This window comes from Leishmania panamensis, assembly GCF_000755165.1.
Source record: "Leishmania panamensis strain MHOM/PA/94/PSC-1 chromosome 31 sequence".
Lineage (NCBI taxonomy): Eukaryota > Euglenozoa > Kinetoplastea > Trypanosomatida > Trypanosomatidae > Leishmania > Leishmania panamensis.
In genome coordinates this window covers 412,977-438,288 of record NC_025878.1, presented here as the reverse complement: position 1 = coordinate 438,288, position 25,312 = coordinate 412,977, and the positions used below count along the sequence as shown (strand labels likewise).

The 25,312-nt window shown below is 58.8% G+C and overlaps 2 protein-coding genes across 2 annotated transcripts, besides 2 other annotated features; both read left to right on the top strand.

Annotated features, from left to right (window-relative positions):
• Nucleotides 1-1,994: 1,994 nt before the first annotated feature.
• Nucleotides 1,995-2,776: a repeat region.
• Nucleotides 2,777-2,799: 23 nt separating this feature from the next.
• Nucleotides 2,800-3,345: a repeat region.
• A 1,813-nt stretch (nt 3,346-5,158) lies between these two features.
• Nucleotides 5,159-20,044, top strand: LPMP_311130 (hypothetical protein; the record flags this gene model as incomplete). The annotated part of the gene is made up of 1 exon (XM_010703199.1): nt 5,159-20,044. One exon carries the CDS (start codon nt 5,159-5,161, stop codon nt 20,042-20,044), a length of 14,886 nt encoding a protein of 4,961 aa, XP_010701501.1.
• Nucleotides 20,045-21,188: 1,144 nt separating this feature from the next.
• LPMP_311120 (hypothetical protein) lies at nt 21,189-21,587 on the top strand (the record flags this gene model as incomplete). The annotated part of the gene is made up of 1 exon (XM_010703198.1): nt 21,189-21,587. The coding sequence occupies one exon, from the start codon at nt 21,189-21,191 to the stop codon at nt 21,585-21,587; it is 399 nt and encodes a 132-aa protein (XP_010701500.1).
• Between the last annotated feature and the right edge of the window lie 3,725 nt (nt 21,588-25,312).

Genomic DNA, 25,312 nt, shown 5'->3' with positions numbered 1-25,312 from the left:
TACTGCAGGTGCTGTGGGCAGGCTCGCCTCGCAGCTCACGGACCGGCGACAGCGCGAGCAGCGTGTGTGTTGACGTCTCTCTACCTTTGTGTCCACCGCTATCCCGTTCTTGGTATCACGACACACGTCTTTTTCTTGCGAGCGTTGTCACGCAATGGCCTTAGTCACGCATGCCCACAGCATCCTGATCCGCAGCGCGAATCGTTGGAAGACGCAAGGGAGCGTCGCAGGCGGACTGCGCGTGTTTGTTGAGTGTGAGTGGGCGCGCTCTCTTTGTGTCTTTTTGTCTTTCTGCCTCAGCTCAGCGACCACCCGCAACAGTGCGGGCCGTATTTTTGCCCACCTCCTCTTTTTTGTTTGTTTTTGTTTTTCTATCGCATCTTGGGCTATTCGCTTGTGCGTGTGTGTGTGTGTGCGTGTGTGAGTCCGGATGAAAGAGAAGGAAGAGAAAGAAACGAAGGAACTCAGCAGCTACCACACCCTAAGCAAACAAACAAATTTTATCTCTCCTTTGTTCTTCTCCTGTTTCTCTTTTGTTCCTGTGTATGGCTACCGTCTTATCACTGGTTCTCTCGGCCCCGCCGCTTCCCTCAAAACGGAGACGACTGTGGCCGTAACAGAAGGGAGGGGGAGAAGAAGGAAGCCAATGACTGAGTAATTCGTGAGCGAGTGAGTCAGAGAGTGGGCGGGGGGAAGGAGGGAGGGAAAGGGATATGGGTAGGTGAGAGCGCATGTGTCCGTTCGCTGCGCAATGACATTCCCTCCCGCCCCCTCTCCTTCACTCATACCCACTTACTCACGCTTCTGTTAGGAAAATGTATAAATATATATATATATATATATATATATATATATATATACGCACATCGATTGTCGCCAGGCGCGCGTAGCTTCTTCTCTCCGCTCTTTTTCTATTCTCACGTCCTTCTTGTATGCCACCCTAATCTCACTTCTACTCATTTTTCGATGTCTGCACTTCGTTGTGCGTGAGTGTGTGTCTGTCGTTGCTTCGTTGTCTCTTTTTTTCTGTTCGAGGGAGGTGGGGTGGGGGCGGAATGGGGCTGTCTTTCATGCGTATCGCTGTTCTCTTCTGACGCGCTACCCGTTGCTTCACCGTGTTCTGGACCTCCTTCCCCCTCTACAGCTTCCCTTCACCCGTTCCACGTCCGCTCTTTTTCTCTACTCTCGGCATTGCATGCTGTCGGAGGGTCCTTTCCCTAACGGTGCACTCGCGTTGAGCGTTCAACTTGGATCTGAAGGCGCGCGCTTCAGCCCGAAAGTGGAAAGAGAGAGAGAGAGCAGAAGTTGCCCGTTCTGTTGTGTATTTTTTCCATTACGGCTTGTGACGAGGACAGGAAGCGGAGGAGACCAGAGATGGAGATACGACCCCCGGAGCCCACACTCTGTGAAATGGGAAGGCGACTACAGTAAAAACGAAAGGGACCGAGAGGAAACTGGAGGACACATTTTCGACGTTTTCGCACGAGAGAGGCCACTTTCACATGCCAGCCGCCATTTCGCTTGTGCGCATATAGCTGCGTGTGCGAGGGTCTGCAGTGTTAGTGGAGGCGGGTTGGCTTTCCTCATTCGACTACATCCCATACGCCTCTTCTACCTTGTGTTGGGCGTGCATCGTTTCCTTCGCTCGAGACACTGTGGGCTTCACCAGGATGTGCTTCTCGATTCTCATGCCATCTCTCGTTGTGCATGTGTGTACTGTGGCCTGTGAGTTGGGAGTCGCGTGCTGAGCGTGTACTGAGCAGAGAGGTGGTGTGGTGAGAGAGAGAAAAAAAGAAATGACGAAGGCAGATTGAGGTGCCAGGCCCAGAGAGAGACGGCGACGGCGGCAACGACGGCGACGGCAACGACGACAGCAGAAGGGCACCCCCCTATTCCTTCTCGTCTTCTTTTGTCCCCCCTAAGAACGGTGTGACTCCGATGACGGGGTGCGCCTTAGCGCGCGACTTTAGGGTCCAGTAACCCACTCGGTGTGAGGAGAAGTCAAGAACCTTCAGCCTGTTCCCTGGCGCGGCTGCGGGGTGGTTGTATGAGATAGGCTGGCGCTGCACCGGCGCGCGTCGCGGTCATGCCAACGCTCGCAGGCGCCCACTACGCATCGCGCCGACGATTCAACAGGCCCTGGCGCACTCTTTCCTGGAGCCGCAGACGCACGGCGGGGCCCCGCCTGACGCGTGCTCCATGCTGCTGATATGCGAGTACTGCGCACGCGCTACCGGCGATGGCTGGCGTGGTGCACCACATTCAGGCAGGGGGCATCGGGGGGCCAGGGGAGCGCGAGTGGTTGGCGCGAAGGGCTCGAGGACATGCATGCGGATCGGCGCCACCGTGGATCTGTGCAGGGCACGCGGCACCTCTCCCGCCAGCCCACCTGCCCGACGGGGTGCCGATGCCGGATGCACGACGAGGGCCGCGCGGACCGCTCCATCGCGTCGTCCAGACTCCCGTGTGACGGGCCCCCACGCCACATTGCGAGGTGCCGTGGCCTGCAGCGACTGAGGGCGGTGCATGGCGCGCCGGCGGGGTGCGGGGTGTCGGAGGCCCTAGCGTAGTCCGCGCGGGCCAGGGCATGCAGCGAACCTGGTTCGTTTTGGCGGCTGTCGCGCAGCAGGCGTGTGCGCGGGAGGGTCGGGGATCGCCCGGCAGACGCGTGTCCCGGCTGGACGGCCGATGGCATGGTCCCGACGGCCTGGGCAGAGCCGCACGCACACGGAGACGGATGGGCGGTGACTGTGTGCGCATACGGCTGCTGGCGTGTTCGTAGCATAATAGCGTTTTTTCTTTTTCATCGGATCCTCTCTGTTCTGACATAGAGGCTGTGCTAAACACCACTGCGCCTAAGCTTGGTAGAGACGCATCGCGTGGTGCGAAGCAGCCGTAGAGAGACGGTACAGTAATGCACCGACTCAGTTATCTGAGCATGGCCTCTGCCTCAAACCTTGTCCACCCGCCTCGAAGTCACTCCAATTATGCCGACCATCACCTGGTACTTCCCTCGGGGAACGACTCAAGTTCCCCACCAGTAGAAAGTGAGGACCAGTGGAGGTGCATTCGACTCGTGCTGAGACCTTACTCATCTTGATGATGGAACTTGTGTTCTCACTGTCGTAGACCGCTCCAACGCCGCATCATCCAGGACCTGGACCACTGACATCAGTAGCAGTGCATCGTTCCGACCTCCACACGCCGTAGGCGCTTGACCCTGTCATCCCCAGAGGCGACTCGGCACTGGCAGGGGCAGGAGGGCTGCTCAGCTTCTCCGCGGAGAGTGGCATATGTGTGCTGATTCGTGGTACTGTGCGCTGTGGTGTCTCCTCCATCATCAGGATAGAGTGATACGTTGCGAAGAAAACTGTGAACCTTGTGGGTGTGCGTCAGAAGACAACAGACTGTAACCCCTGCTGAGATCTCGTTCTCGTGAAGCAATGGCGTCAACAGACGTAATGGGTTAAAACAGTGGGTTTCAAGTTGATGGACCCCAAGCAAGACGGAAGGAGTGAGAGATCAACGGTCTCTTTCCCATTTTTTGTTTTGGCGTGCCTCGTCTTCCTGCTCTACTGTACCTTCGCATGATGCGCAGGCACACGAGTACAGGGGCGCTGTGCCCCACGAAAAGGGGCGGTCACCGTTTAGCACACCGAGAAGGAGAGAGGGAGGGAAGGACAACCAAAGTTAATCCGTTTTATTTGATTGGGCGTTGCGAAAAGCCACGCGTGCGACTTTTCTCGTCTCCCCTCCTGCGTTGGGGTGGGGGAAGGGGAGACGAGGCGGGGAGCCTACGGCAGTGAAAACGCGAAAAACAGTCGACAGAAAAATCGAAAGGGAACGTGGAGAAGTACAGTTGCTGGCAGGAGGAGACGTCGACGTGTCTCCCCGTACGAACTCTAAGGCAACAGCCTCTGCAGCTGTGAAGATGCTTCCATCGTTTTTAGCCATGTTCAGTGGAAACGCGCGGGTTTCAGATCCAATGCCTTGCTGGGCCCCCATCGTCGTTTCTTGTACCTGCCGTGGCCATACCTACAGCATCTTTTCCACGCCGTTCTCAGCGTCTCCAGCTCGGCTTCGAAAGGGTGGCTTGTTTCGCATTTCCTCTCGCCACGTCTTGCTTCTCTCTACTCTGCGGCTTTGTTTTCTCGCTACTTTATTGCGAACTCTCTCTCCCCCTCTCTTTCTCGTTGTGTTGGTTGCGCGCTCTTCCTCCCTATGCGTTCCCGAAAGAGCAAGGGTGAAGCAAGCAGCGAGGAAATTCGTCGTGCTTTTTAAAACCCGAATCCGCTTTTTTTTTCCTTCTAGTCTCTTGCGCACTGACTCATTCATTTCTTGCGAGTCCCCATTACGCCTCCGCAAGTTTTGCTCGTCTGCATTCTCTTCTACCATATGGTCACATACATTTGCTGAAGCAGTAGAGCTGCCGTGCCACCCCTCCCTCGCCACGTGCAAACTTATTTCTCAGCTAGAAGTCTGCGCTGACGCCTGATACTCTCCTACCAACGCAAATAAAGAGGCGCCATCAAGGAGAGCAACACGCACTCAGAAGAGCCAAGTAACGAGGGAGGAGGGGACCAGAGGGAGAGAGGGAGTGCTCCAGGTAACGTATTGGTGTATCGTTCAGGTGTGTTGACCTTCTTTCTCCCGTGTGTGTGTATATCCCCCCAACCCACCCGACCATTTCAAAGACGCAACAGCAATCACGAGACAGAGACAGAGGGAGAGACAGAGGAGGAGGCTTTCATCGTCCGTTGGCAGCAGCTCTGCTGCTCTATCGTTGTCATTTGTGTTTCTGCGCCCCTTTCGTGGTGCACCGTGTGGCGAGCCTTTCTGTTTGTATTGCTCTCTGTCCTTTTTCCTTGTTGCACTTTCGCGGAAGCACAGCTCTCGTTGTTGTTGTTTTCTGTGGAGTCCACCGTGCGTCTCTTCGCATCGAAGTCGAGAGGGAGCCACCACAGGTAGGAGGGGGTGACAGTGGTGTTTGTGTTCTCAGCATTGGTGTGCGTTGCTCTCTTTCTTTGTTTTCCCCCTGTGCATCAAACCTTCTCCCGCTCCCCAATCTCCCTCAGAAGATTGCGAGCTTCTTACACACACCGGATACGCTCATACCATACCCACATTCCCCCTTCGCCCACTTCCATTCTGCTTTACAATGCATATTGAGGTGAAGTTTGGTTCCGCAAAGCACGATATCGAGGTGCCGGAGGAGGCGACGCTTGGAGTCCTCAAGGCGGCCATCTACGATGCCACCAACGTCCTTCCTCCCCTGCAGAAGCTGCTGGGGAAGCCAAACCTGCAAGCAAAGTCGGATGACACGTTGCTGTCTGCCCTGGGCATTAAGGACAAGACGAAGCTGATGCTCATCGGGTCAGTCGCAGCGGAGGTGGTCAAGGCGAATGCGCCGTCGGGGGAGGAGAAAAAGAAAGAGGAGGAGCGCGAGCGCCGGCTGCGCAACCTGCCCTATAGCTTTTGGCGCCTGCCAGCGTATGGCGGCTTTCTGGCGGACCCCTACGTGGCCGGTCGCGGCGACCCCCTGGAGGGCGGCACGGTGCTCCTGGCATTGCTTTGCCTGGATGTCATTCTCTGCCGTCTCAACACCCTTGGCGCGGGCAGCAGGCCCAACCCGTCCGCCGCGAGCACGAAGCTGCTGCAGGTGCTGGGCCAGAAGGGTGCCGCCGAGGTGTCCCATCCTTTTCTGCAGGACATTTCTGTCAACTTGCGCACCGCCATCCAGCGCGCGCACGGGACTATCCGATCCTGTTACGACTTCACGGTGGAGGCTAGCAAGGCGGTGCAGCCGGCGACCGTGCTGGAGGTGGTAGGCCGGTGTGTGCAGCGCATTGCGAGCCTACCGACCGGGGAGTGGACGATGATCCCATCTGGCTGGATTGGCACCCGGTCGTACAACATTATGTTTCTCCTCGTGCACCGCAAGGCAGGTGAAGTGTTTGACTTTGTTGTCGTGAATCGAGGCACCGAAGGGCAGGGCTACCACCCACGCTGGCAGACGGCGGAGAAGATACTGAGCTGCCCAATACTCAAGTTCCAGGACGTGTCGTGGGCTCGGCTGCAGGACAAGACGTTTTGGCTGCTGCTGTTGTCGCTGTGGATGCGGCGCAATGACCCGCAGAACCAGTCGGAGTTCATCCGTGCTGAGGTATTCTACGATGTGTTGCTGCCGTGGCTGGTGGAGAAGCTGCCAGATGGGCGACGTCGCGAAGATGACGTGAGCTCGAACAGGAGCAACCTAGCTAGCTCCCTGCATCTGACGACGACCCGCTTCACCACCGAGATGATTCTACAGATGACCGGCGGCACGGTGGAGAGCGAGCAGCAGGTGCCGCTCTCGCCTGCGCTGTCGGCCGACTCGCCCTTCACACCGTTCATCTACAGTAACGCGGCAAGCCCCGCCTGCAGCTCCTCCAGCGGCATCAAATCCGCCATCACTGCTTTCTGCTATCTCCTAGCGCAGTACTACCCTGCGCTGACGACTGTCGAGAGGAAGCGCATCAAGTACGTGCTCAAGTACGAGTTCTTCGCACGAGCCGCCGAAGACCTCTCACGCTACTCGCGGCGCTTCCTCTCCGACTCAACTCCCGCAGCGCGCACCGCCAACGTCCAGGCCGCATCGACCGGATTCAGATCACCGACGCCGAGCAGCAAGGACGCCCAGCTGCGCACCGCGCTTGATCGCCTCAAGGCAGCAGGGATCAACGACACAGCTGCCAATCTGTCCCTGAGCTCTGTGTGGCTGAGCTTCACAGACAAGCGCGTGTACATAAAGGACAAGCAGAACAAGATCTTGCCTGAGACCGATTTCCATGGCAAGATGGTGCTGCTGTTTGTCAGCTGCATTAAGGTTCCGAGCGGCAGGGAGACGTCAGGGCTGCTGGCGGATGCAGTGACGGTTATGAAGCAAAAGTGCAGCCCCGACACCGTCGAGGTCATTTTCCTCAGCTGCGACGAGACACAGGAGGACTATGAGGAGCACTGCGCTCTCTTTGATTTTCCGCGCGCCACATACCCATGCTTTGAGGTGCTCAGCGCGATGGAGCTGACCAAGGTCCCGGAGCTCCTTGTCTTTCAGAGTGACGGAGAGCTGCTGCACCGACAGGGTATGTCAGCGCTGCGTTCCGACCCTGAGGCGATTCAGTTCCCCGATGGCCCGTGGAAAGGTGCGGTTCCTCTCTCCGCCACAGACGTGCAGTTGCTACACGTTGGAGCGAGCCAGTTGGCGCACCACACGAAAAAGCGGCTGGACCGTGGCCAGCCTCCGGTCGTCGGCAGTGATGCCGTGGTGCAACACGTTGTGGAGCTCGTGCACGCCGTCGAGGCAGTGGTGGACGCGCTCCCACAGGACGACGTGCAGGACCTGATTCAGGCGGTCAGCGAGGTACGCACGAGCACAACAGCGAGCGCTGCAGGCACCATGGGCGGCGTATCTACAGCATCGTCAGATCCGCAGCGCACGGTGGACGCCATTGTGAAGGAGCCCATCGACGCAGCTCGCGAAGGTGTTTTCCAGAACGTCGAGCTCCTCCCCAAGGCGTCAGTCGCCTCTTACTACGGCACAGCTTTCCAGTCGTCGGTACCATCCTTGCCTGACATCCATGACCTGGCCAAGGCGACAAACTACGCTGAGTTATTCGCGCTCCTGCCGCGCGTGCGAAGTGTTGTGGAGACACTATGGAGGCGCGCCGGCAACAGCGGCACCGCCTCTCGCGTTGCCGTGCAGCTGCAGATTATCGAGCTCATCACGTGGATCTTCTCCATGCTGATTCCCGTGCCCCTACCTGCGAGCTACTCCATCGATGCCGTGCCACAAGAGGAACGGTGGTGTGTGGCCAGTTTCTACACGGAGGATGTTATTCCACCAGCGCCGCAGCTGCCAGCCGGGGTGGGAGGTGTGGTGCCGAACCCGCATGCTGGTGACCCGCAACTGATAATGCTGGAGTGCATCTACTACCTCATGCTGTCGCTGGCAAATGCTTGGCAGGCTGTCGAGGCGCCGACGCGCAGCTTCGACTCGGAGCGGTGCCTCATTTCGGCGGCTATGCTGCTCGTCTTCGATGCCATTCTGCGGCAGATGAAGGGTGCGAACAAGTGCCGCATAATTTCTGTCCTGCTGAACACCGGTGATGGCTGCGGCTATTTTCTTTCTACAACGCAGGGAAAACAGAACATCGCCTTTGCATCTGTGGCAGCGACACTGCAGCTGACTCGACCGCACCTGCTCCCGATCCGCTCCGCCATGCTGCGGTACATTGAGGAGCAGCAGAAGATGCGGCCCGACCACGAGCTGTTCGACCTACGTATGCCTGACAAGCTGGAAATTTTCAAGAGCAGCTACACCGTCGAGTTCCTCAAAGCAGTACTGGCGAACGCAGGGTACTCACTGGAGCAGTCTGGTGGCCTCTTTGGCGGTGGCTCATCGGAGATGGAGAAGCTGATGGAGTGGCTGTGCAGCCATCGCTCACCGCTGGCGAAGGAGCAGCCGGCATTCGGGATGATGCGGGACATGACGCTGCTGGCAAAGTTTATGGGTACAATGGAAATGCGCGATGCGCAGCTGCTGCACCGCCGCAAGGAGCTCGATGCCCTTGCCTCGTGGCGGATCTCGTTCGAGGAGGACGCACCGGGACGGCAGATGAGCGCCGGCTGGCGCACCCGCCCAGTACCGCCGAGATGGGAGTGCCTGATGGTGCGTGGGCGTGACATGGACATTGCAGACATCGCCGTCAAGGGCTTTGGCGACCGCGAGGTCATGTACGGCGAGGGCTTGGCGCTGCACTCTCCAATTGACGTGTCACGGATGGTTGAGGCGGACCACCCCACCGAGGACGACGTGCTGCACGCGAAGGCGCTGCCAACGTTTGCCGGCACGATGAATGTGGAGGAGTCGGAAGTGCTGTTATCATGCCTGACGGCGCCATACGTGCGCATTCCGCTTGTCCTTGACTTCTTCGCTTCACAGGACCGCCATACGTACCTGTTTGTGTATGAAGTGCAAGAGGTGCTGCGTGCGGTACTGTTCGAGCCGGCGGCGTACGCCTCGCCGACCGTCCTGAGCCACGCCGACCCCCGCTCCGTTCCTATGCGGCTGAGCAAGGAGCAGCGCGAGATGGTGGAGCTGCGTCGGCTACGCGGGGACCTGAGCCAGCAAAACTACGAGGACTGCCTCGGCACCACGTACGGGCTGCTCATGAGCGAGCTGAGGCATGCACCGACAAACGTCCTTCGCCCGCTGCGAAGCCTCTTGGAGAGCATCACGGAGCTTGGCCCCAGCTCTGTGTACAGCAGTAATGCCTCCTACGTCCTATTTGTTGTCGGACTGCTGTGCGATGTGCTCTCCTTTTGCCGCTTCATTGTTCATCATCAGCGGCAGCGGCAGGGCGAGACCTCCGGCACGGTACCGACAGCTTCGCAAGAGGCTGAGGAAAGCGAGGAGGATGAGGAGAGTCGTTGCAGCCAGGTGGCCTTGGGTGTCATAGACGAGTATCACAGCTACTTTCTGCAGTTCTTTGCTACTACGGTGCAGCCGTTGCTGTGGGTATGGCTCGAGGAGAGTGAGGAGAACACCGACACACCGACGCAGTGCGTCATTCACGCCCACATGAGTCGGGTGGACCGTGCGCTTTGGAAAGGCTACGACTCGCTCTTGTCGTCGGCGTCTTGTGGCGCACGCGGTTGGCAGCATGGAAGTTTGCGGTCCGAGGACACCAGCGCCGCGCCTGCGGAGGACCCGCATACACACCTGATCCGCATGCTCCAGTCGTATGCGTTTGTGCGAGCGCGCCACGGGTTTGGGATGGGCATGCAGCGCAGCCAGCTCGCGGCCCGGGAGGGGGACCACCTGCTCACGCCGGAGGAAAAGATGCTGCGCTTCCTGCAGGCACAGGGCTTGAACACCTCGCGTGTCTCCAAGGAGCTTCTGGAGCAGGGCAAGCAGCTCATGATGAGTGGCGGGCGTCGCCGCGCTGTCTTTGTGCAGATTCGCAGCCGCAACTACAACGATACGGTGCGCATACCGAACTTGATTCACAGCGACCCGAGCAGCACGACGGAGTCCAAACTGCTGAAGCTGCCGCCGGCTGATGTGCCGGAAAACGTTCTCTTCTGCGATCTGCTAGAGGATTACCACCGGATCACCGCGTTTCTGAATGAAATGACGCCGCAGCGACGCGGCGCAGTGCTTCTGTCCATCGTTCAGTCCGTCCTCCGCGACCACACCGAGTCGGAAGGTGGTGATGCCGCCTCAGGTGCACCGCAGGACCGCAAGCGCTTCCACCGTTGCAGCCGCTCCACGAGCGTGTCAACCCGCGCGAGTGCCGCGAACCTGGACGCTATGATAGACGAGGATGACGAAGACCACGCCCCTCCCGAGGGCTCCCTACAGCACGAGGCGGCGCCACTGTGGTCTATCTCGGCGCCTGGTGTCTACAAGGGACCGGCATCAAGTGGTCTCTTTTTCCATGCCCAGACGTGCGAGTTGTTTTGGCGCAACGACGAGCTGAAGCCGGTCCCGGATAGCATGTCACACTTCACCGACTTTGAGAATGTCTTGGGCAAAGACACTCTGCAGTGTGGCCTGGTGAGTCGCCACGAGCACCGGCATTGGGTGCACCTTGTAGGAACTCCGTACGACGTGATCGAGTGGACGGCACCGCCGGACCTGGCCGACCAAGGCGTGCACCACCCATTCGTGATCGCCGGCAACTGGCCAGCGGAGTCGGCCGAGAGCGTGCTTTTCGAGAACGTCACCTACGATCGTGTCATTGCTGTAGAGGACGATTACCCGTGGCCGTACAAGGAGGAGCGGTGGGCTATCAGCATGCTGCGGGACATTCTTCGAGCTGCGTTCCCGAGTGGGATGAGGTTCTATCCTCTGGCCCCTGCGTTGTCGACGGCGGCTGCCAGCGACGCTGACAACGAGGAGGATGGGGGCCGCCGCCTGGTTGTGCCTGCGCTGCACCACTACGAGATGCGCTTCCTCATGAACGACGCCCCGCAGTACGAAAATGAGGCCGAGAGGGCAACGTGGAAGGAGGCAGTTGCCTACCGCTACCCGCAGCCGCGCATAGAGATATACAACCTCGTGCCGCACGCCCGCAAGCTATACCGCTCGCTTGTCTACAGCACCAACCAGCACTACTGCTTGCACAGCATGGCGCTGCTGACCGGGACACGCACGCGCGAGTCGCTGGTGGTGACGGCGTTTCAGGCCGGTGAGCTGAAGCGGCGCATCTTTAACGAAAGCACGCTGGAGATCCACCGCTACAATGAAGCGATCCGCGGCCGTGAGGTGTACATTCCAGCACGGCTGCTGCAGGGGCTGATCCCGAGTGTGCTACTGGAGTCGTTCTTCATGTGGCAGGGCGAGGATGATGTGCTGCGCGGCTACCCACTTTCGGAGGAGAGCGAGGCTGCCTCCGTCCTGCCGGATGCGACGTTGTCCGGCGCCGGAAAGCGCAAGGTCGTGCGGGGAGAGGTGATGGACCACTGGTTCAACTACAGCGTCGAGATTCACCTGCACGTGGGTCGACAAGGTAGCGACGCAGCCGGTGAGGGTACCTCATCGCCAGCAACATCATCGGCATGTGTGGTGGTGCGCCGCAATGACAAGACCCACTCTTCCATCGTCGAGGTGAAGCATGCGACGCTGTCGGCTGACACGGTAGCGGATGTGGCGCGCACCAAGACCATGGCGGATGCACAGGGTGCCACGAAGCGCCTCATGCTACAGCGTGCCACGAGCGGCGATGGCTTGATGGACATGTCGACCGGTACTTTTCACGCAAACGATGAGGAGGAGAGCGGCGATGCCACAATTCGGATCACTGATGCTGATGTGGCGCTGCTTCACGAGGCACTTTCCCACCTCCCCAAAGGTGTGTGCGTGCAGCTGCTACGGCAGGCGAGAGGGGACATTGCGTCGGCACTGACTTGGGCCTCCTCCGCTGCAAACGCCGATGCGCTGCTCGCCATGGTGGGGAAGGATGCGAAGGCTAGCGGCGGAGGTAGTGACAGCAAACGGAATAATTTAGCGCAAATGGTGGCCAAGACACAGCGGGCAATGGGGACGTGTGACTACGTGCTGGTGAACATCTTGCACTGTCGGGGCCTCTCGAACCTGCTGCAGATGCTCACGCGCATCGAGGACTGCTCCCACATTCTGGTCTGGGGCCGTCGCTGCTCAGCCGCGAGCAAGGCAAAGCCCGATGCTGCTTCAGCGGACGAAGAAGCAGCACACTCACTTTGCGTCGAGGACACGACTGGTGCAGACAGTTACGTTCAAATCGAGCTGATTGAGATGCCGCGGCTGCGTGTGCGCTTCTACACCAGTACAGACGGCGCAAGCAGTCGCGTCCGGTTATTTCTGGCGGATCAGCCGGGATGGCGCCTCGCCGAGTGGGACGACTTCCCCGCAGCCCGCTGGCGGCAGCTGTGTCAACTTCGGGCGCCGTTTCAGCAGTGCCTGCTGCTCTGCAACGACACCCACGAGGTCGCTTTTTTGTGCCCCAATCACGATTTTGCGCCAATGAAGATTGGCGGCGACCCGTTCAACCCGATGCTTCTCTTTGATCGCTCGTCCTACACGTGGAGGGAGGCGGTGCCGTCCCCTTTCTACGTGTACGTTGTGCACAGCAGCAGCAGCTTCGTGATGCCGCCGTCGCTGTCGGCGTCGCTCTACTACGCTGTCATGCAGTGCGCGACGCAGCACTACGCAGGCGCCATGCGCACCCTCGAGTCCTGTTATACAGATAGCAGCTTCTCCGCCGAGGAGGCCTTTATGTTTGCGCTGTTCGAGCGCACAATGGCGGACCGCTTCCCCGACGCATGCGCGGTGCGGCTAAAGCTGGTTCATGCGGTGCAGTACAGCTCGAACACGTACCAGTGGCCATTGGCGACCGAGCTGTCGGACTACTTAATGGTGAAGCACCACGTGACCGAAGACTGTCAGCTCTCGCGTAGTGAGGTACTGGACCTGTTGAAGCGCTGTGCGCAGGCGGTACCAATGGTGCGCAGTCAACTCGAGCTGTATGCCGGATTCATGAAGGTGGAACACAAGCCAGCAAACGGGTCGGCGACGGTGCCGGTGGCGGTGCAAACTCCCGCGTTGGAGCGCTGTCGGTTTCCATGGGAGCGGCTGCTGCTGTACCCGTGGGAGCGCATCGCCTCCCAGAAGGTGAAGCGGGTCTGTTATCAGCTACAGAGCCCAGAGATGGTGAAGGACGAAAAGCTTGTGGAGTTTCTGTGGTCAGATCAGCTGCTCATGGATGAGGAAGGCGGCGCAAACACCAAAAAGGGGTTTTACTTCCTCTACTGCATGAAGCGGAACACAGTGGTGCCTATGATTGGCCAGGAGCATGTCGGCGTCACCCTTTCGCAGCTGCTCGCGCGCTGGTTCCAGCTGCGGCACTGTCGTTGGGGTCGCGAGGCGCAGCAGGGAGGTGAGACGGAGATGGCACCGTCCTGGTGCAGCACGGTGCTACAGCTGATGGAGATGTTCCCGCACGCCGACTGGCCCGCGCCCGCGGACAACTCGGAGCGCTACATCCTCGCTCGCGGCGTGTCGCTAGTGGAGGAGTGCGAAACAAATGATCAGCTTCATGGTATGATCATCGGGGGTCAGGAGTCGGCGGCGCGCCGGCGACGCGGCACCATTCCGGAGCTCTTCAACTCCATCCACCGAGTCGCGCAGGAGCACTTCAAGACGAACCACATTACCGAGGCGGTGCGTGAGGCGCGCCAGATGAGCTGCCTGCGTACACCGGCGAGCCAGAAGGTGACCGTGCTTATGTGGGACCATTTGTGTGGACGCGTGGTGCCAGGTAACACGGGTTGCGAGCAGGTAGAGTTGCACGAGGCGAACATATCAGTGGACTACTTCCAGAATGGGAATGCGGAGAACAACTCTGCTGCTGCTGCGGCACTGCGCCACTCGTCACTGCAGGCCCTTTGCACCGAGCCGCTGAGTTCTTTGCAGCTGAAAGAAAACGTTATCGCTGAAGGTGAGCCAGCTGCGCCACCGGCGTCTTCGTCAATTTCTGTACTCCCTTTCGATCTTCGGGCTCACTTCCTCTCTCGCACTCCACTGGGCCAGAACATGCTGGACCGTCTGGAGGAGGACTCGATGCGCTTCCGCAGCCAGCAGCAGGCTCAGCGGCCCCACTACTTCCAGTGCCTCTCCGAGGACATTGTGCGGGAAATGTTGACTACTCCAGATATGGCGGCCATGACAGTGTTTCTCACGACGGCAGTGACGGTACTGGGAGACTGTGTGCGACAGTTGCACACGCTTGGCGAGCGGGATGCCGATCGCGTCATGCGTTTGCGCTCGTCGCTGCTGTCCTTGGCGAATGACGTTCATCCAATGTCGTCCACGCCGCCCTCTCACAACGCTAACAGCGCCTCTGCTGCTGGGGCACAGTCGCTTGATCGTGGACGGCTGGTGCACTACCTACAGCGAGCGGAGCGTTCTCGTGTTGCCGTACCAATTGAATGGCTGTGTGCCGCCTTGCTGAGCACTACCTTCGAGAATGACCTCAAGGCTGAGAACCGCTTTCACGGGTCGCTGCAGCGGATTCAAGCTGAGCTCATTCTCCTCATGTTGTTAAGCAACCGCATGTACTTTGCGGAGCAGGCGGCGCAAGCCGTGCAGCAGCTCCTCCTGTTCCTGGAGTTGTGCGGGCACCTTCGCGGCGTCGTGCTTACTCATGGTGAAAAGGCAGCTGTTACTAGCAAGGCCACTGCCCAGCTCCGCGCGGCACGCATTCGTGAACTGGTTCAGCACTTTTCGCTGGAAATCGACCCATCTGTCCTCCAGCAGCTTACGGCAGCAGAGCCGCCCATCCCCAACGCAAGTACTGGGGCAGGTGATGAGGAGGCGACAGGTTCGACAGCCATGTGCGTCACTCTCTCAGAGGAGACTCGCCGGATTGTGACTGGCCGGTTGCAGCAACTGGCGAACGCTGCTCTCGACACACTGACGGCACGTCGCACGTACGTCCACATTCATACTGACGCCTCCTCCTTGGAGGCGTCGTCCGGTGTCAAGGGAGCGGCAGGCAAAGAAGGCGGCGGTTCCTTCAGAGCGACACTCGACCCCCGCTTCCTTGTCTTTGAGTTCCTCTTCAATATTTTACTGCGTACCCGCCAGGTGGAGATGGTGAAGTGGTTCGTAGAAAACATCCGCCATGGCCAGTCGCGTGTGCAGCAGATGATTATGGGCCAAGGTAAGACAACCGTCGTGGGACCACTGCTGGCCCTCATCCTCGCCGATGGGCAGCAGCTCGTCACGCAGGTGATGCCGACGGCGCTGCTGGAGCAGACGCGCGGTATTCTGCGCCGCTGTTTCGGCGTCGTCGTGACAAAGCACATCTACACGGTGCAGTTCGACCGCAGCAATGAGGACGGCACGAGCGACGGAGTGGAGCTGCTCTATCAGAAGCTGAAATCTGCCGAGGAAGACCGCTCAGTTGTGATCGCCGCACCTGAGTGTGTCAAGTCGCTCTTCTTGAAGGGGATCGAGCAGATGCACATGATGGAGAGCGTGCCTACGGAGGACATGGAGCTAGACGAGACGGCAGATGACCGCTATACAACCCACATCAAGGCATTGCGTCGCAAGATGGAGGAGAGGTCTGACCTAGCGGACGCCATCGCGCCGATTCTAGAGTTGTGGAAGCGTGGCGTGCTGATCATGGACGAGGTCGATGTGCTCCTGCACCCGCTTCGCTCAGAGCTGAACTTCCCTATCGGCCCCAAGTACCCCATTGACATGAGCGGCCCTCGTTGGTTGCTGCCTATCCACCTTTTGGACGGCATCTTTGCGAGCCAGCAGGGGAGAGCCTGCGAGGACGTGCAGTGGGAACTCAAGTACGGCTCGTCTAGCCAGACCACCCACTCGGTGCACGGGGGTGGTTCGTCGCTGGCGGAGATACGGGACGTTCAGGGGGAGAAGCGCCGGCACGCGCTGAGCGCAATTCGCAGCGCCATCCTCACCGGTTTCCGCCAGCGTGCCCTTCAGCGAGAGCCACACTTGGTCTTGCTCGACGCCGGCCACTACTACGCCGAGCAGCTGCTGCCGGTGCTCGTGCCGTGGCTGCAGCTGTGGCTGCACGAGCATCTGATGGACCACCTTCCAGAGCAGGAGCGCCAGAACTGGGCCTACGCGTCGTCGGATGTGTTCGACGAGAAGACCAGGCCGCTCCTGCTGTCCCCGGTGAAGCGTGACGACGCGGAAAGCTGCGTATCTCGCGAGCTGAATGTGCACATGCCTGACTACGGTCTGCAGCTGTTGAACCTTGCCCACGACTGGCTGTATCGCTTGCTGCCGCACGTGCTCGCCAAGATCGATCGGGTCAGCTTCGGCGTGTTGCAACCGAACGATCTGGCCCTCAGCGGTGATGCAGCGCGGATTCCATACAGCCGAAAGATGACGGCCGTTCCCTTCGTTGCGAAGGACGTGCCCAGCCGCAGCTCTGAGTTCGCGCATCCGGATGTGGTCATTGGGCTCACTATCCTTGCCTTCCGCTACGAGGGGCTACGCCTTCAGGATGTGAAGGAGCTGGTGACACAACTGAAGCAAGACTTTGCGCGGCAGGCGGGACCGAAGGAGCACCGCCCAGCGGCGAAGCTGTACAAGCACTGGTTACGTCTGAGCTCCTCGGACCGCGCGGCCGCGGCGAAGAAGGCGGAGATGGCGACGGCCGCCACTGCCGCGGCCGCTGCGGTCACCGAGAGGAGCGTCACAGATGACAGTGCTGACGTGCTTCGCTCATTCGAGCGCGCCGGGGTGCCCCTGTCGCAGCTCCAGGTGACGGACAAGGCGCAGATGCAGTCACTCTACCACCTGCTGCACCGCGTTCCGGAGGTGATTCACTATTATCTGTGCTCTACCATCTTTCCACGCACCATGAACTTCCAGCGACTGAAGATCAGCGCCTGCGGCCACGAGCTCGGCTCCTCGATGCTGTTCACAAAGCGGATAGGCTTCAGTGGAACACCAAGCAACATTCTGCCTCTGGACCTCGGCGAGTGCTTCTACGAGCCTGGCAGTGACGGGCGTGTGCTGTCGGTACTCACGAACCCCGAGGTGGTCCATGCTGAGGTCCTGCCGGACAGCTGGACTCCACTCCGGTTACTTGACCGCATCGCTGCAGCGCAGCCGCCGTACTCCGCCCTCATCGACGCTGGCGCCCTCATCACGAACATGAGCAACGAGGAGGTGGCGCGCTGCCTTCTGGCGCGGCTGCCTGCAGCGCTGTTTGACGGCGTCGTCTTTCTGGACCAGCGGGATCGGCAGATGATTCTACAGCGCGACAACGGCCTCGTCATCCCGGTTACCCAGTGTGGTGTGCCGCTGGCACGCCGTTTCACCTTCTTTGATCAGGTGCACACGACTGGCACGGATGTGAAGCAGTCCTCCACGGCTGTTGCCGTCATCACGCTCGGTAAAGATCTTGTCCTGCGCGATTATGCCCAGGGCGCGTATCGCATGCGTGGGATCGGCCAGGGGCAGCGGCTGTGCTTGTATCTGATCCCCGAGGTGGTCTCCCGTATCCAGGAGGCGCTGGGGTCTCGGTACCGCACTGGTGACATGCTCAAGGACGTTCCCGCGTGGCTCCTCCTTAATTCGATGAGGGTCGAGGGCCTGCAGTTCTTCAAGCTTTCCCTGCAGGAGTTGGCGAATGTGTGGCGCAAGAAGGCGATTGCGTATCTCTTGCAGGACACACAGTACGCCAACGCACATGCGGAGCTCTTCAATGGGTGGATGCGCTGCCGCCGCTTTCAGCTTCCACGACCGATGGCGGGCTTCAGTACTGCTGTAGGGGACAAGCACACCAGCGCGGAGGAGGACGAAGCGGCTGCAACGGCCAATGCGGCGCTTTCGCTCCCTTCCATCGACCTTCTCCGGGCCGCCATTGCGGAGTTCAGGGAGGTGATTGAGTACCCCGTTGCTGGAAGGATTGCCGCGGCTCCATCCTTCAGCGAGCACCTGCAGGAGATCCTGCTGGCGCGTTCGCAGGAGCTGATCGAAGGAGACACCATGTCGCAGGGGCTGGTGAAGCAGTTGCTTGACCGCATGCAGCGCAGCATTCAGGTTTCACGGGCGGCCCCCGAGGGGGGCAGTGGAGCCTCCGCAAAGGAGGCCAGCGGCACGAGTGCCACCGGAGCCGAGCAAGAAGGGGTGCACAACACGATGGACCTGAACGCGGAGATTGTGCACGAGCAGGAGGCGGAGCAGGAGCAGGAGCAGGAGGCGGAACAGGAGGAACAGCGCGTCTCCGCGTTTTCACGCGACGACGAGAGCCAGATTGGGTGGGCGGTGGACACGCTGCGCACCTGCGGAGCGATCTCGGCAGACACGGTGCGACCCACGCACGGCTGCTGCTTCTACCAGATGAGCAGCTTCCAGGTTCGTCCCAGTCAGCCGCAGCTTCAGGTGTCGTCACAGTACCTCGTGAGCGACAACTACTTCAGGCTGGACTGGCATGGCGTAGGGGAGCGGCGGCTGAAGAACATTTTTCTTTTTCTCGAGTGGGTGCCTACCCATCCTGTTCCTTCGTCGTCTGCCACCCAGGCCGCCGCCAGCGGGTTGTCGTCGGAGGCGGAGACGTTTCTATGCTCCGGCCTCCTCACTCTTGCTGAGGGCGAGTCCATGCGTTGGCTCATTCATCACTCCCGCTACGTGCAGAGGAACTTCCGCCTTGCCCTGCGCTTCGCCTCGAACGGCGCCTACATGGATGCCACCAGGCCCTTTTCGGCGGTCGTGCACCGCCAAGGCGTGCAGGCGCTGCGCCATATGCAGCTGAGCTCGACCGGCTCGTCTGCCGGTGACTGCGACGTGAGCGCGTGCGACGCGGTGGCAGACAAAGCAGTGCTGCTCTACCGTTTCCTGAACAGTGACATGTTCTACTCCACAAAGCAGCTCGCTGTATTGGAGGAGGTGCTAGAGGCGATGCCTCCGTCCGACCGGCTGCACTTTTTCATGGAGTGTCTACGGGTGCGCCGACGTAGTCGCAACCACTGGGAGGATTCCCCCATCGCGGTGCTCTTCGTCTCCGAGTCTGAGAAGCCTTATCTCCGTCAGCTCGCTGTCGGCAAGCGGGTTCAACAGGGAATGGAGGACATGGCAGAGGTAGTCGTGCGTGCTGCGCGTCTGAGAGCGTCGGACCGCCTGCGCCGCGAGGCGGAGCCCGTGCGGCAGAGCTTTGAGAGCTTCACCGTGGCCCTCTCCCAGGGGGTTTCCTCGTGCGGCGCTTCTGCTGCCTTCTCGGCAGGGCGCGCGGCAGAGATGCTGACGGGTACCTTCCCGGATGTCTTCAAGACCCTCAGCGTGCAGGAAGTCGAGCAGGCGCTCTTATTCCTCGTGCACCAGAAGCGCGGCGCAGCAGGCGGCCTCGCGGCGTCTGCGCGACCCGACGCCACCGCGGCCTCGGCAGACAAAGCGAACTCCATTTCGGTTGAGGAGCTTTTCAGCGTGATACCGTCACTGAACGCAGAGACACTGCGGGAACGAGTCGAGGCCGCGCACACGCCTCGCCCAGCTGCCGCTCAAGCGCAGCCCGTCAGCATCACTGTCTGGTCGTGTGACTCGTGCACTTTCCAGAACCAAATCTCGAGCAACATGTGCTCGATGTGCATGGCCCCGAAGCCAAAGTCTGTGAGAGAGGCAGAGGGTGCGGAGATGGACGCTGCTGTCAATGCCGCTGCTGGTGGGGCTGCAGCGGAGGATGAGGGCGACGACGATGGCGTGGACACGCCGTGGCAGTGCGCAGTGTGCACTTTTATCAATGACTCTCGCGTGAAGTCGATGTGCGAGATTTGCATGGCACCCAACCCGCGTCCGCTGATGGGAGCGGGTGGGAGTCACGCTGGGAGGAGCCCGTTTGGTGGCGGCTTTGAGTGCCCGGAGGGGTACTGGGTGTGCTCGGTGGAGCATGGTGGGTGCAGCAAGTTCAACCCCAACTCCTTGTTCTACTGCCAGGTATGCGAGAAGGCGCGGCCGAATTTGGCCAGCGTGCGCTTTTAAAGGGAGGGAGTGCACGAAGGGGAGAGAGCGAGAGCGAGTGTGTGTGTGTGTGTTGACGTAATACTTTTTATAGAGGTGTTCTGCTGGGATGTTGTAGCCGTGCGCGAATGACGTTTGAGGCTGCTGCAGTGTTCCTTTCTCCTGCCTCTCTTTGGTGTGCTCCCTGCCATCTCTGGCTTGTCGTTACTACGGGCGTACGCGTTGCTTCGATGCGCCACGGAGGACGCTGACTTTTGCATCGACCTTCTTTCTCTTGCTCTGTGTGGCTTGTGTGTGTGTGTGTGTGTGTGTGTTCCCCTGTGGGGTGGTGTGGTGGCTGTGGTCTGATTATTTCTCTTTTGGCGTTCTCCTATGAGGAGAGTTGCTGCAGTGTCAACCTGGAAAGGACTGGTTTGCGCTGTGCTGTCCTGTGTGACAGTGGCGCTCGATAATGGTGGAGAAGGGACGGGGGCTCCAATGCGATTACCTTTTTGGATGCGACGGCTGTCGCCCACCCCCCTTCCTCGTTCTCCTACTTCACTCCCTCTGTTCGTTCCTGTGCGTGATGCTTTTCGACGTGTGAGTCGGTCATAGACGCACAACGGAGGCAAAACAACAACAAAAAGAAACGGCGAGGGCAGAGGAAAGATGGCAAACGTTCCCCCAGCACATAACCCGCAGCGGTGATGGCCCGCTGATGAGTAGTCCTCTGCGTCCCCTTTGTGCGGTACGATGCTGCACTCAGTCAGGGTTTTTTCCTCTGTTCCCATTTCGCAGCACCACAGCTGCTGTACTTCCGCGAGTCGACCACTCAAGATCTCTGATGCAGTCTGACGCGTCGTGGAAGAACCCGCGGCATTGAGCAGTGCTTTTCTTCTGTGGTTGCTCACATCTCTTTTCGATTGATGGTTCGCCTCCTCTCTTTGACGATCATCTTTGCGTTCCACTGGCATAAAACACTTGTCTTGGTGTTTTCCACCCTCGGCTCTCCCTTACAGTACTTCCGTCGATATTGACGCACCACCCCTTCCTCCATACACATCCGGTCGTGCCGCAACATAAAGGCTCAGCCAAGGTTTTGCTAGCAGCTGGTTGTGGGTCACCTCAAGAGGCGACTCATACTCTCCGCCCCCCCACCTCCACCCCCCTTTCGCAGTCCTTCCTCATGTCTGACACGGAGACTTACGTGCGCCTCTTCTACAAGGGCGCCAGTCTTCTTGTGCCGATGTCGTTTGTGCTAAACCAGCACCCTGGAGGTGCGGAGTACATCCTGCAGTACGCCAATCAGGACGTTACGAGCGCCTTTGAAGACATGAACCACTCCACCGACGCGCATGCACTTCTGAACACCTTCGCGGAAGTCGAGGAGGGGGAACTCAAGGACATCTACAACCCGGAAGAGTATCAACGTAAGATTAAGCTATCACACAGCTACGAGGAGCGTCGCTGCACCACGGAGATGCGCCGGTGGCGCCAGAGAACCGCGCTGGTCACGGCGACGACGACACTGGCAGCGATGGCGGTTGCCACGTATGTGCTGCGACGTAGTCTGAAGCGCTCATGAGGCGGCAGTACTTTATGTGTTCGTGGGTGGAACTGTAGCGGCATAAACTGTCTGATATGTGTGCTGGCCTTCACCCCTGTTTCCCTCTCGCTCATCTCGGCCGCCACTTCTGCTGCTGCTGCTGTGATTTGTCCCCCCTTGTCATGCGACTTGCAACCGGAAGAGCGTCTGGGCGATATGACTCGCAGCCTTCTCCCTTTTCCCTTTGCTCGTGCTTACCTGGGCCGTGCCACTTTCAAAATGTTTTCGTTGTCGCCAACGTCCTCGCCTGCCGCGTTTACCTGCAAATATTTGGAATTGCGTTAGGGACATTACCTTCTTACCTCCCTTTTCTGCTTTCCGCTCTCTTCGGTTTCTCGCTTGCGCCGCACTGCGGCTATTGTGGTTCTCTACGTCACTCGTTCGCTCTTGCGCAGGGGCTATGCTGGCTGCTCTTGTCAGGGAGCGCGAGGCGTTCGTATGAACGAGGCCGTGCTGTGCGCGACAGGTGCGCTATGTGGCTGCACTTTGGTGTGACTACATGGCATGACGGTTCCTTTTCCCCCTCTTGCCACGGCGCGGTGCTTCCACGTAAGAAGAGAGTCACTCATGCATGCTTGTATGCCTAAACGTAAAGTCTGGGCTTCACTTATTCTCAGGCGTCGCTGACGCCTCTCGTTCTTTTTATCTTCTTGATTTTCTTGCCGACTGTTGAGGCGCTTTTCTTCCTCTCTGCATGCCCCGCTGCAGGTGCGCATGAATGGGCACATTACCCTGTCTCGTGCTGAGCACCATCCTGCGTGTCGATGCGCACGTGTATATTCTTTTTCACGTCCATCGCCACCCCCTTCTCCGTACCCGTGCCCCACGGCCTCTTACCACTTAGTGCCTTCTTTTCCTGTGCGAAGTTCGCGTGCCGTGCCCACGCGCAGGCACACACACACACACACACACACCCCAAACAGATGTAGGTGTGCTGCCCATACAGTCGCCCTGGCATGCAGCCAGAAGAAGATGTGTTCGTGTATGTGCGCACCCCTGCGACTGTATGCGCTGTGCGTTGGACTGTCTCTTCCCAGTCAAAACGACACAAACCGAGAGCAGAAAACATCATGTCTCTGCACTGCAGCGAATGAACTCGCTGATGACGGTATCACACGACGGTGTTGGCGATTTTCAATTCAAATCACACCCGCCCGCGATCGCTTGCATGCCTTTCCGCGCTTGCGTGCGTCTCTCTCTCTCTTTCTGTGTCGGCGGCTGGAAACTGCCTTCGTTTTCCCTCGCTGCTTCGCTCACAGGAAGGGCGTTTGCACCTCACGCTGACTTCTTTTCACTCATCTCGCGCTGCTTCCCTCTCATTCTTGCCATGCCCACCAGCTTGTGCCTTTTTTTCCATCTTGCCTTTGGTTCACGTGCTCACGACGCGGCTTTACGAGTATGCTGGCGGGGCACTCGTAGTCCCCTCACCGCGCCTGCTACCCCCCTTTTTTTCCCCTGAGACACGCGTTTCTCACAGGCCTTCTCATCGACTTCACTGCAGTCTCTTTTTTTTCTCCCCCGTTTCCCTCTATGGCCTTCGTTAGTCGCCCATGCTCTTCACTGCCACCGGTATTGCCGGCGACAGGGTGTCCTTAAGAGTACTATCTGTAGTAGCTGCAACAGGACTAGGGTTAGGCGGATGTTTCGACGCGGGGCTAACTCATGTGTGTTGTCAGCGCTTCCCTAGGATCGCTCTCCTCCTGCGTTGACCGCCAAAGATTCATGTCCCAACAGGAAGCTGAGAGCGGAAGAAATTTTTGCCTGTGGTGGTGACTTCAAGACACCGCCACAGATGCGACGTCGCCTTGACTGCCCGCTCGATAACAGGATAGTCGGTGTGGGCCGCGCAAGAGCCCCAGCCCTCGAATGCTGGTCATTTCTTTGACTTTAAGGCGTCCATCCTATGACAGCAAAATCTCTCTTTTGTTTTCGTGTTTCGGGGAAGCGCTCGTGCCCCGGCGTTGTGCGCTGCGTATCTGTGCGTGATTTGAGTCTACCTCCTCCCTGCTCTCTGTAGCTTCGCGCTTCTCCCTCGCGCGATCAACTGTGCGCTCTGACTTTCCGCGTGAGTTGACTCCCCCTTCCTTTTCATTTTCTACACTTGTGCGCCCTTTGACACGTTCTACAGGCGAGCGCCAAACCGTCAGTCTGATAGCTTTTCGCGCCGCAACACAAACACGCGCCGTTGCGAAGCCGCAGTCGTCCCTCCTTTAAGTCTCCTTCTTTACGAAGTCAGATGGCAGCGTGTACGTGCATCGTTGTGCATTTCTGACGCACGATATCTACATCTGTTAGGCTCTGGTGCTCCTTCCTGCACCCCCCCATGCAGCAGCTGCTGTACGTTTGCCGCTGTGTGTTTTCTGGCTCCTTTTCCTTCTTTTTTTTTCCAGCTCTCTTCCTTGTTCTTCTCCCGTTCACTGATCCCATCCAACTTCCCTGTCTCACAGGCAGCCGTGAACGACAACTCGACTTGCCTCCCCCCCTTTTCGCTCATGTTGAGTCTTGGCGATGCAAGCACGATTTCGCTCTCTTCATTTCCACCCTCTATTTCCCTCTGTCTCTCTGCACACGCACTCAGAGACGTGAGTGGGCCAGCGAGCAGGTCACCGCACACTATGACAACATATCCAGCTCGTAGGGTGCTGTGTGCTTTTATTCTTGCTTACCCTACTTTGTGTTTCCTCTTCTCGGCTTATCGCCTCGCGCAGCGCGTGACGGGAAAGAGCGTGCATGGGCGATGCAGTGGCTCGGTCCTTCTCCTGTGCTTCTCATATCGTCGTCTCTTTCGCAGCTTCGGGTTCTACAGCCCTGCACGCGCTGTGCGTCTCTGTTGCCCATCATGCGTTGCAGAGTTCCCCTACTTTTCTTGTTGGGGTTTCATCTCCCTTTTTGTTTGTCGTTGCATGACTGCACCGCTTGTGCACTGAGTGAATCCAGTGGTAGCAGAAGCGATGCACTTTGTGCGTTTCCCCCTTCTTCTCCCTTCCTCCCTCAATGTTCGTGCCTGCGCCTTCGAGCCAACCAAGCGAATGAATGGACCACGCCAGGAGTACTCATCAGTTGAGGATCCATCGACAGAGGGACATCGATACAATCGTGCTCTCTCTCATTCCCGAACACACGCCACATGGCTTACTCTGAAAGTATGCGCGTTGTACTCCTAGCGCGCACTCTGCACCGTACGTTAGTGCAATCACACTGGCCTCATGCAGCGATGGATTACTCTTGCCTTGGCCTTTTAGTCTTCGCGAGGCTCAGCTCGAGGGGCAGTAGAAAGAGACCCAGGCGGCTGAGCGCGCAGCTCTCAAGCTGATGGTCTCACTGATGTGGTGCAATGCCCTTCGCTCTTCTCGCTGCGGGCTCTCTCCGCTCCTTCGTTGCTTTATCCTTTACTTCTCTCTCAAACGCGCCACTGTTGTCACACGCGCCACATTTCTGCTCTTGCAATCCCTCGACGCATGCGCAAGTTATAGGTGTCGAGTGTGCGCCAGCAACGAACTCCATACGCGTATACTCATACACAAATACTCGCCAGCAGCTTCTCTTTCGCCACTGACATTTTCCCTTTACATGACTCCTAGCACAGACGTCGAGCGCCTTCTCTGGCTTCATTGTTACGCCCTCTCCCTCCCTCTTTCTACCCCTCTCACGGCTTGTGTTTCTCATTGGCGTCTTCTACCGAAACTTCCTCTGCAGCTCTCACA